This window comes from Paramisgurnus dabryanus, chromosome 19, assembly GCF_030506205.2.
Source record: "Paramisgurnus dabryanus chromosome 19, PD_genome_1.1, whole genome shotgun sequence".
Classification (NCBI taxonomy): domain Eukaryota; kingdom Metazoa; phylum Chordata; class Actinopteri; order Cypriniformes; family Cobitidae; genus Paramisgurnus; species Paramisgurnus dabryanus.
In genome coordinates, this window is record NC_133355.1 from 8,858,205 (window position 1) to 8,870,641 (window position 12,437).

General features: G+C 34.3%; 1 protein-coding gene across 2 annotated transcripts; it reads left to right on the top strand.

Moving 5' to 3' along the window:
- Window positions 1–2,384: 2,384 nt before the first annotated feature.
- LOC135777085 (uncharacterized) lies at window positions 2,385–12,437 on the top strand. 2 transcript variants are annotated; one of them, XM_073812718.1, is made up of 18 exons: window positions 2,388–2,581; window positions 3,183–3,219; window positions 5,653–5,800; window positions 5,899–6,003; window positions 6,216–6,296; window positions 6,418–6,471; window positions 6,579–6,662; window positions 7,140–7,220; window positions 7,391–7,486; window positions 9,271–9,363; window positions 9,543–9,599; window positions 9,793–9,897; window positions 10,078–10,230; window positions 10,349–10,459; window positions 10,595–10,681; window positions 11,041–11,127; window positions 11,523–11,609; window positions 11,742–12,437. In XM_073812718.1, exons 3-18 carry the CDS (start codon window positions 5,691–5,693, stop codon window positions 11,860–11,862), a joined length of 1,512 nt encoding a protein of 503 aa, XP_073668819.1. In that variant the 5' UTR covers window positions 2,388–2,581; window positions 3,183–3,219; window positions 5,653–5,690; the 3' UTR covers window positions 11,863–12,437. The 2 variants fall into 2 exon arrangements, with proteins under 2 accessions (XP_065143969.1, XP_073668819.1); XM_065287897.2 differs by lacking the exon at window positions 3,183–3,219 and having other exon boundaries at window positions 2,385–2,581.

The following is a 12,437-nucleotide window of genomic DNA, read 5'->3' on the forward strand; positions in this document are numbered from 1 at the left end:
TTCTGAAAAAATTATGTTTGTTTATTGTTACCATGATTGAGAAGTGTGTGTTCAGTGTAGAGGGCAGCACAGTGGGTTAGCGCGCATCATTGTTGCCTCACAGCAAAAACGTCTTTGGTTCAAGCAAAAGCTAAGTCAGACAAAGACTTTGTTTAGGAGATCTTTTTGTGTGGAGTTTGCATCTTCTCTCTGTGACATTGTGGGTTCACTCCCAAAGTCCAAAACATGCAGACGCTTTTATCCAAAGCGACTTACAGTGCATTAAAAACTATACATTTTTATCAGTACTTTTGTTCCCTGGGTTTTAACCCATGACCTTTTCACTGCAAACACAATGTTTTACCACTGAACTATACAGGAACATAAGAAATTGCCCTTTACCCCACTTGTGTTTGGATTAACTTTATGGATAGATGCTGGAATGGTTTTTATACAGTCGTAATAGTTAAGAGGACTTAAGTCACTAGTAAACAAATTACACCAATGGAGTTAACAAAATACACTGAGGGAGTTAATTTTATCAAGTAAAAAATATTTAACACCGATTAGTGTAAATTTATAGTTAGATTTTTAACTCTTCATAGAGTCAATGCTAACACTTTCAAAAGTGTTGAAATAACTCTATTGGGAGTGGACCCCATGAAACACTTTCAAAGTGTTGAAATAAACTCTTATAGAGTTATTCTGAGGCTCCAGATTTTGCTGTGTGTGGACTACTGATCTCAAACACTGTTATCAGTTTGTATTTTACAATGTAAACAAGAGTCAAACTGTAAGAGATAGTGTACATCTCATCCAGACAGATTTGAATATAAGCAGCAGTGTTGGGCAGGATACTTTTTTATTAGTTTGGTATAGAAATGTTCAAGATGAAGTACACAACCTTTATTTAAATTCATTATTGGTCTGTTTAAGTGTTTATAAACCTGTTTATATCTTTCTTAGTACAAAACGACAACATGAACAAACTTCTAGCTGTCATAAGTTTAACAGCATTTCTCTGTTTTGGTTAAGTAACGTTTACGTTTTTCCCTCCAAAATTGAACGTGTCTTGACATTTAAACTTGTTTGCACAGGCTTCTTAAGTGTCTTGCTCAGGGACACAATGGTGTGTCACAGTGAATTCGAACCCAGGTCTCTCACACCAAAAGCGTGTGTCTTATGCACTGTGCCATCACCACCTCACAATCACCTAAACCCTCCTTCGTGAATGCCATCTTCGCTGGACTGCCCGCCTCCTAAAAATATTGCTATATGGCCCCCCTCACAAACATGGTCTCCCCCATCTACGTTTTAAAGACGTCATTAAGGGGGATCTTCAGGCCTCTCCATTAATTTGGACAACTGGGAGGCACTTGCAAATGACAGACCTAACTGGCACACAGCAATTAAATACAGCCGCAGGGTTTTTCAGGAGGCCTACAAATCATTTCTGGAAAAGAGACGCTCAAAACGTGTAGCAGTTTGTCGTGCTCGACATGAACGGCCATAGTAGTACAGTAAAACTGTAGACATGTGAGATTAAAGCATTAAAGAACCCCCAACAATCCGACCGGCCCACCTGCAATATCACTTAGCCCACCATCTCATATCTGGAGCCGGGCCTGGTTATGGATGTGATATTTGCAGTCAAAACTTGAAATAAAAATTCTTACATAATGCATTTATTACCAATAAATCAAACCATCTGTTTATATTTTCCTAAACCCCTGATAATAGAGTCCAGACATCAGAAAATGACCAGTTTACTTATCTGTTTTCTATTTTAGATGAGGAAAACATGCATTTGATATGGATTAAGTTTTTGGGAGAAAAATATACTTTGTAGGAATTTTGTGAATTAAAATGAACCAACCAGAAGCAATGATATTTAAAAATGAAAATTTAATAATTATTTAATTTAAATTTGTATTCGTATTTATTAAAACAAAATACATTTTACATTTCTCCATTTTGGATGTGACAATTCTGTGACATCTTAATTTGGAGTAAATTGATTTTACAGAAAACTTTTTGCTTCACAACTTATATATATAAAAAAAACAATTCATGATGCAATTTAAAGTTTGCTCAAAATATTCTCAATGAAATTGGTCACACACATTGAATTGGTTTGCAGCTCATATATTTGCCTGTTGATATCAAATATATTGTATTTTGGACAAACTCAGTCATTGGTTCATTAGTTGTTGACTGGACAAATACTGATATTGGCAAACATCAAATAAAACAGACATGCACATTAAACATGTACTGTGTACTCACTCAGTGACCTTAAACTCTCTTTAGAAATCAATTTGCTGTACTTTGAAACGCTTCACTTATGCCAGAGCATCAATCTCAAAGGTACATACTGGTATCTACAAAAATGGTACATATTAACCTGGCAGACTGTGAATTATATTCAGTAGGCGTAAACAAACAGTACGTTTGTACAGATGAAGATAAAATTCAGTTAACATTTCAGACAAGTCACAGTTAGGCTTATAGTCTCTTTCTCTTGAGCTTTTGTCGTGAGAACGAAATAACAGTATGAAGAAGTCACTGGCCATCTTAGCTCTGGCTGTGCTTCTTTTAAATGGTAAGTTCATCAGTTTGTTTTGTATTCATGCATTTATTGTAACCTGCAACGGTTTTGATCTTTCAGATACAGCATCAAGAGTGATTTTATGAATCACAATATCATTCTTTAAATATAATAATTTAAGTTACATTATTATGTTTTCTGAAGTGGGGTCCACTACTTTAAAATTGATAAAATGTGTGATAATAACCTGGCCAGATGTACATTATCCCTATTTTTACATTGCTACTTGCCACATAAGAATATAAATGGACACAAAATATTGATTTGTTATATTTTATTAGTTGTGAGTAAAAACGTCAAAGTTCAAACAAGATAAACATGCATTTTATTTTATTGTTTGTAAATATAGTGTGATATCTTATAATGTTATGATATAATTATGCATGTATTTTAAGTATTGACTTACACCTGTTAAAGGGATAGTTCACTCAAAAATGGAAATTCTGTCACTCTCATGTTGTTACAAACCTGTTTTCCCCGTTTCTTATTTTGATAAATAATGATAACTACACATTGACTTCTATAGTATTTGTTTTTCTTACTATAGAAGTCAATGGGTACCATTAACTGTGTGTTTACCATTTGTGTTCAACAGAATAAATAAACTCATACAGGTTATAAACAATATTAAGGTGAGTAACCGAAAGATTATTAGTTCAGGCGGGTGTGCCTCGTACATCTTGAAAAGTGAAGCTCTTTCATCGCCCCCTGGTGGCTGGCTGCAATACAACACATAAACCCCACCCTCTCCATGCAAACGAACGGGACTCGGCTCTAGATAAAAAAATATTTACACTTCCAATAAAATTTTCCGAAAGATAGTTTTGGTCCTTTAAGGTAGTTGTTATCATGCTGATATATGTTCAATTGTTAATTTTTGTGATAAGTTTCATTTTAGCTAGTAATTTGATGCTATAGAAACAGGGCGTGTCGTTATGATTGGCGTGGTTGAATCGGGCGCGTTTGGGCTGAAGTTTGATTCCGTGGCTCCGCCCAGGGCCGCCTTAACCTAATGTGAGGCCCCGGGGCTAAGAGGTTTTGTAGGCCCCCCTTCCCCTAGATTTATAGTTACAATTTTTTTTAAAAAGTGTAATATCTAGGTAATCTACATCACAAAATGCATTAGTTTCTTTCGAGACATACAACAGTGAGTTTTCCCCCTTTGACCCAGAAAACACCATAATATCATTATTAACATATCACTGAGCCCACTTGAGCATAAACACAAGACACTTCATTTAACAACCACACACAGCAACATGTGGTGATAATAAAACCAAAATGTGTGAAAGTATATATGTTTATAAGCTTTATATTTATATAGTTTTATCATTTTACTAAATGCTCACCACAGTTTTAAAAATATAATAAGTTAAAGTTAGTTTTAAAGTGAAAATGCATTAATGTTAACAAAAGATAAGTCTTTATAGACAGAATTTTGTTAAATGCATTAATGATAACAAAAGATAAGTCTTTATAGACAGAATCTTGTTTTTTAATCAGTTATTTATTTTGTAGGCTATTGAAGATATAGTATGCATTGTATTTAGTATTTATGCATACTACGCATGTAAAACGACCAAGTATGAATATGCACAAGACAGACAGGGAACATACCTGTATATAAGATCTTTAGATAAGGAGATTATAATGGTGCTATCAGGGGATGATCATTTGAGATGGTATTGTCGCTCTTTACTTCCTTAGACTTGCACCTTTACCGTTGCGTCTCTTTCTCGTCTTTCTAAAGCAACAGATGTGTGTACTGTGAGCTAACGTCGCGTCAAACTACATCGCTCCAGCTGCACACGCGTCACTGATATAAACGCGAGTAGACTTACATTTTATAACAACTAACAGCATTATGTGCGGGAACTCCTTTCTTAATTTAGCGGCACAGTTTCTTGTGCACGTTTGGAGAGACTTCTGCATGCCAGAGACTCAGACAGCTGCACGAGCACAGAGAGAGCGAACGAGCGAGCGCGCGCACGAAAGAGAGAGAGACCTGCACCTCACTAGTGCTTATTATGAAATTTCAGAAATTACTCTTTCATTTGTTTGTGGATTATTTCCCGTTTCTCTGTCACACTCAGTCTAACGTGCAGGAATGTCAAGTTGACAACGCGCACTTAATTACATTACGCGGAATAAAAAATATGTTACGTCTAACATTTTATTTAACATTAAGTTACAACAGACCAATCAGCAGCCATGTAACGTGCAATTAGAGTGATTGACAGAAAACCTGACAAGTTACAAAACAATATGACCTTTTCAGCTCAACATGAACGCAAACTTGGGAGGCCCTTGAACTTGGGAGGCCCCTGGGCTTCAGCCCAGGTAAGCCCGTGCATTAAGGCGGCCTTGGCTCCGCCTCTGGCTCCACGGCCGATTCCTTAACATTTTTCCCAAGAATACCCTAATAAAGCACAGATGCTTGGAAAATGTAACTAATGTAACTAAGTATTGTCCACCTCTTCTATCAAGTCCAACTAAATTCAATTTAGGCTGAAAATAGTCAGTTTTACTGGCATTTTCGCAGCAGTCGCTATGGAAACCAGCCATTTTGTTGCACGTTTGCCACTCAACAGGGCGAGTTCCCACATGGTCACGTGAAAAAGTGACGTCAATGCATACCCTCTATTCATTACAATGGAAGAAAGCGACTTTGCATCATCAATTTTTTTTAAAGTCTGTCCCTTATGAAAATTAACCATGGTTTTACTTCAGTTAAAACCAAAAAACATGGTTACTGTAGTAAAACCATGGTAACAACAACATTTTTTAAAAACCATAGTTAAACCATGGTTAGTGTAGTAAAACTATGGTTTTGCTGATAGTAATCAATAAACCAAAAAACAATGGTTACTACACTTTTACCACAATAAAACCATGGTTAATTTTTGGTAAGGGGTTGTTATTTGTAAATATCAAACTTCTGAATGTCACCAGTGGCCAATCAGAATCAAGCATTCCAAAGCAGAGTGTACTGTAATAATGTCTATTATTTAAACAATATTACTCATATATTTACAATATGTATTAATTCTTTCTGCTTTTTGAAGGTGTGAGAAGTGTCAGGATTAAAGATGAAGACCTTGAAATGGCAGATAAACTCTTTGTGCTTGGAGGTACAGCTTTTGTGAAACATTTAGGTTATATCCAAAAGGGAGCAGAGTTTGCTCTGAGCAGGAAAAACTTCAACGTATCGGGGTAATGTGATAGACATGCTTAGAATAAATATAATCTCAAATCACGATTGCAAATATTCAGTAACTTCTGTGACCAATGTTTTTTTTAATGTAAAACAGTAATGAGATGCAAAACTTGTGGAAGTCTTGGAAAGAACTGATGGACAGAACCATTGCTGAAGAACGGGATAGAGGAAACCAGGACGATTTTTTTATTGCAGCACGGTGAGTTCAACTTTGTGAGTTCACTGTAATTAAACATGTGATGTCTAAACAACTCTACCATATTTTCCGATTATACAAAGTCCTCAAATGTACTGTTAGTTACAGATAACCCTGAGCAATACACAGACATGAAGAGCTTTTAGTTTTTTGTTTGTTTGTTTAGTTTGAACATTTGATTTGTCCTGATCCTTTTGTTTTGATTTGTTTCACAGTCTTGTTAACAAAATATGTACAATATATACAGAAGGTGTTTATGACGTGATTATGGGAGTAGCCGAAAGTACCTTTGAGGAGTAAGGAAAATACTTTTTTTTAAAAACATTTTAATCATCTAACAGCATGCATCAATGCAAGGCAACAAAAGCTAAAATGTAAATGTTTAGATAAATGAATATGGTTTTGTTTGATTGACAGTCTTGGGCCGTTTGGATGGATATTCAACAATGAGACACTGGTGGAGCTCTGGAGGTTAGCTTGTTTTTGTGATCTGTCTAATAAAATTTTCTAATGTGATGTTTCCAGTCTTATTGTTCATTAAATCATTAATAATTCCTCATCCATTTTGTTTATCACAGAGATGTGGGGTCTCAATACTTTCCAGAAGCCCCACCATTCTACAGTGATCCATTTGGCTCCCTGAGTTACATTTTCTCCAAAATGTATGATCTTGTGTTAAACGGAAACTCTTTTTTTCTTCATTGTGTAAAAATTTGATTCATTTTTTTAGTTATAGACTACATCAGGTTTATTTATAGATAAAAATGATCTCAGTTTCCTATTACTGTACACTTTCAAAAGAAAAGGTACAAAAGTTGTCAGTGTCACCTTTAAAAGTACACTATTAGTAGGATACATACTGGTTTCTCAAAAGTACATATTTGGGCCTAAATGTTACATATTAGGACCTTTTTAAAAAGTACCATCTCAGTGACAAAAAGGTACAACTTTTGTACCTTTTTTCTGAGAGTGTACATAATGGAGTGATCCATCGTGATCTTTTATTAAATTAAAACTTTATTTAAAATTTTTCAGTACACAGATTATGCTCAGGTATAAATAGTTGTACAATGAAGACATTAAGACATTGTAATCTAAAACAATGAGTTTGATAAATTAACAGTTCTTTGTTGTGAAAGTGTTTTGACACCCAACATGGTGCGGAACCTGAAAGTTGCCTTAGAAGTTGTGAAAATAGACTTCGACCAACTTTATAAAGAGTAAGTGCCAAGATGTCATGAATGCATTCAGAGAAATATAAAATCTGTACACTTAACCTATACATTTTAAACATTACAAAAACATTATATTTGGCAAAATGCCAGCTTTGATGAAAGTAACACATTTGATATAGCATCATATTCTGACAGTTCTTAATGTTTATTTATAGTGCACAAGTGGCTTTTAATCTAGTCAAAGAGAAGGCAATGGAAATTTCTGCTTTAGAGAGGCAAACCGAAAAAAATGATTTCGCAGTTACACTGAGGTAAGACTAAAGAATATTTATCAGAGCAAGACTATTAAAATATTTGTGTAATTGTTTTTTTAACAACAGTATGTACACTCACCTAAAGGATTATTAGGAACACCTGTTCAATTTCTCATTAATGAAATTATCTAATCCACCAATCACATGGCAGTTGCTTCAATGCATTTAGGGGTGTGGTCCTGGTCAAGACAATCTCCTGAACTCCAAACTGAGTGTCAGAATGGGAAAGTAAGGTGATTTAAGCAATTTTGAGCGTGGCATGGTTGTTGGTGCCAGACGGGCCGGTCTGAGTATTTCACAATCTGCTCAGTTACTGGGTATTTTCACGCACAACCATTTCTAGGGTTTACAAAGAATGGTGTGAAAAGAGAAAAACATCCAGTATGCGGCAGTCTTGTGAGCGAAAATACCTTGTTTATGCTAAAGGTCAGAGGAGAATGGGCCGACTGATTCAAGCTGATAGAAGAGCAACTTTGACTAAAATAACCACTCGTTACAACCGAGGTATGCAGCAAAGCATTTGTGAAGCAACAACACGCACAACCTTGAGGCGGATGGGCTACAACAGCAGAAGACTCCACCGGGTACCACTCATTTCTACTACAAATAGGAAAAAGAGTCTACAATTTGCACAAGCTCAGAAGAAGACTGGAAAAATGGTGCCTGGTCTGATGAGTCTTGATTTCTGTTGAGACATTCAGATGGTAGAGTCAGAATTTGGCGTAAACAGAATGAGAACATGGATCCATCATGCCTTGTTACCACTGTGCAGGCTGCTGGTGGTGGTGTTATGGTGTTGGGGATGTTTTCTTGGCACACTTTAGGCCCCTTAGTGCCAATTGGGCATTGTTTAAATGCCACGGCCTACCTGAGCATTGTTTCTGACCATGTCCATCCCTTTATGACCACCATGTACCCATCCTCTGATGGCTACTTCCAGCAGGATAATGCACCATGTTACAAAGCTTGAATCATTTCAAATTGGTTTCTTGAACATGACAATGAGTATTATTGTTAACACAGTATTAGTATGGTGTTCCTAATAATCCTTTAGGTAAGTGTATATTTCCAATTTATCACATGGTTTACTTTGGTACGTGAGGACCAAATACTAAAGTTTATGTTATAAAATTATGTTATATACTTTTGTTGTGTTTAACCCCTTTTACTGTTTTTCTTGAGTTATACTATTGAAATTAACCCTCAATTGGTCCTTGGGGTCTATATGACCCCAGTCGACATTTCATTAGTTAATAAAAGTGTTTCCCTTTATCTCAGTGATATAACCTTTTGCGACTTTCCCTAAATAATCTATCTATCTATACATACACAAAAACTGGGCTTGATTCGGTTGTTCTGAAGGTATGTAATTTTTTTATTAATCTGGTCTTTGGGGTCAACATGAGCCCAATTGAAAATGAATGGGAAATGCAAAAAAAAGTTCAATTTGTCAAAAAAATCAATCAATAAATCCAGCATAAATCTAAAAAATTCCACACAAAAATTAATATAATAAAATAAAATAATTTCTGTAGAATTTTGTAAAAACAGACATTTCAAAATGCAATTAAGTGTTTTTTTTTTCATTACAAAATTTATATTTTTCTTACAATTATGCCTTCAGTTTTGGGGTCATATAGGCTAGACAGGGCCAGTAGTGTAAAAGGGAAACGTGGACCATTTGAGGTTTAAATAATATTCACAAATAACTAATTGTTGAATGTCATGACAAAACTAGACAATATTAACTATATCAATAATTTATTGACTCTGTGTTTCAGAACTGCTTCTGCGGTCCTTGTGTTTTACTGGGATAAATTTCTGGAATACACTGAAAGCAAACAATTTCATGACCAGTATATCGATTCTTTAAGGTAAAACATTGATGTTAGTCTCTCAAATTTGACATAGGCCTAATTCACGTAATGCATCATGTTGTTGATGTTGTTCAAAAGAGTAATTTTAACAAGACGCAAGACTAACAGACTGATTGATTGATCCATCTGTCTGTCTATCACCTCTTTCTAAAAGTAAAGCACTTTTTGTTTCGCAGGATGTTGAAAGATACCTCAAAAAATTGTTATGCGGAGACAGAGGAGCAAGTATTGAGGTAAAGAAATATATTAATTTCACTGCTTATTAAAAATAAAATTTATAAAAGAGAAAGTGAGCTTTCTCATCCTAAGGATGGATTAAAAAAAAACTTTATTAGCAATGGTCCTGTTTAGTACTTAAATAATATGTGACTCTTGTCTTTTAAATAAATATAATTTTTTTTAAAGATTTAACTTGTCTCTTTCCAGTTGGAGCGATCAGAATTTCGGAAATCTTTTGAATAATGTTGAACAGGAATATTACAGATGGGGTGATAAGATTTTTGGAAATGAAAGATTCAATCAGTCAAACTGGTTAGTACCACAGTACTTTCATTACACAACCCTGTCTCTATACATCAGTCATCTCTGGGTGTCTGTGATTTTTGTTTTCTGTTGAATGTGCATATAATGCCGTTTGTTATTATTGTGGTGTATGGTGTCTAACGTGTATTTTTGTATCATTTTATATCATTTTTTATTATTTTGTTTCAGGGCCTTTTATAAGATTGCCTCAGTCTACCGTATCCCAATTCATGAAAAACTGTGTGAAAGTAGACTTAAAATTTCAGAGGTCAATAAAGTCCTTGGGACTGTTTATAATGTACTTACTGATTTAGGAGGAGAAGAAATCATGACGAAATCAAGGTGAGATTGTGTATGTGATTGAAGTTAACAGTAACTTGAACTGCAGAGGTACAGATTGTTTAGAAATTAGATAGAAAAATGGAAACTGAACCGAAATCCTGTCTCTGTTTTAATCCAGGAAAATTCTTCATGAAATATGGAATCATTTTGATGATGCATTTCTATCTAAAACCAAGAAAAATGAGATACCAGATGTGGAAGATACAAAAAACCCAAAGCAACCTTTACAGTAAGATCAGTAAAGCACTGACATTTATTTGAAGTTTATCTACTGTATCTGGTTCCTCTGAGATGCAAAATAAAGCAGTTAGTGATAGTTAATGATTAGAGGTAATCAGTATTAACCCATTTGTGTTTTCAACAGCACTATTAAAGAAATATTTTTTGACATCTGGGACCAAGTTATTGATATCAAAACCATGAAAGAAAATGATGTCCAAGAATCTTTAAGGTAAAAATGTGACGATACAATTTTTCAAACCTCAATATTTGACTAAACTTAACTATTATGTCATTGTTTTGTTCTCCATCTCCAGTGTTTAGTCTTATTTTTGATATTCTCCTGTATTAGTTGAGCTAAATGAGATATCTGAAGTTATCAGGAAATAGAAACATTGTTGCTGAACTGTTGCAATAGTGTCTGATCATTTATATTCCAATGTTTCGTACTTTAAGCTGTCGACGGTGTCCTTGGTGATGATTTAACACAGCTTCAAACACCTTAGATCATTTATGCAATAGTAAAGATGGAGTTAGCCTATAATTAAATGCAAAACTTCATGTTTTCTACTTTTACATCACATTTCATAGGCAGTGGGATGAAGTGAAGAACATTTTCATTAAAGAGTTAATTGACAGTGGAAAAATAACTCAGAAGGACCTTGATGAAGCACAGAAGTAAGGATACATTGATTCTTAAAGGGACAATTTACTTCAAAATGAAAATTTGTTCCAAACCATCAATGATTTACTTTCACGAAACAAAAAAGGAGACAGAATGTCAGTAACTACAATACAGCCATAGCCATTTACAGTACTTATAAAACAAACATCACACAGTTTTGGAATGACATGAGTAAATGAGAACAGAATTTTCATTTCGGAGTGAACCAACCCACAAAATGTTTATTCAAAACTTGATCAGCTTTTAAACAAATATAGAACTAGATGCAACAGACACAGCATATACGTAATACCTCAGACAGTAAATTGGAAATTTTATAAATGTCAATTATTACTATTTCATTGTATTGTATCTAAACTAACTTTTGTTCCTCCTTGTAATTTTAAAGAACTTTGATGAATGTTAAGCAAATGGTCTTTGAGAAATACGTAAAAACGATTGATGGTCTGGATAAAAGGATAGATTCCTCCGCTGAGTAAGAACTTTTACTAGATCATTATTTGTTTTAAAATATTTTAAGTTTCATAATCAATATTAACAAAAATGTATAATAACGTTGCATTTAATTCAATTTCAAAAATCATAATGTGAAACATTTTATTTTCAGATTTCTTGGAGATGTAATGCTGCTGATTTTTACTGCCACACATGCTGCCTTGATCAGTGCAGATAGTTTTTCACCTCTGCCAATGCTGGATAACGTGGTTCAGTGGTATCTGTCATATTAGAAAATGCATTTTTAAAATAAAAAAATACATTTGTGAATTATTTTGTTTCCTGTATGTAGGCTATCTGATCTTTTTACATATAGACTTTTATTAATGATAAAGCCCTATGCACAAGGACCAGAAGACAGGCCTAGTCATGTTTAGTTTATAAAATTATTTTACATAAACTTTAACATTCATGTCTTTAAATATTTTAATTTCCCCAATTGTGTATTGTGTAACATGGTCTATTTCTGCTGCGGTGCCTTTAAAGGATTAGTCCATTTTCTTAAAAATAAAAATAAATAAATAAATCCAGATAATTTACCCACCGCCATATCATCCAAAATGTTGATGTTTTTCTTTTCCTTAAAAAACATTATTTCTTCTCGACTGAACAAAGAAAAACATCAACATTTTGGATGACATGGTGGTGAGTAAATTATCTGGATTTTTTTTAAGAAAATGGACTAATCCTTTAAGACTCCGCCCTCTATGCATATGAAATGAGATGGCGCGCTTTCATGCACTTTTGTTGCTGGGGTTCACTGTGAAGTGCTGTGTTTCATCTTTCAATAAAGTATTTTTGCAAAGCA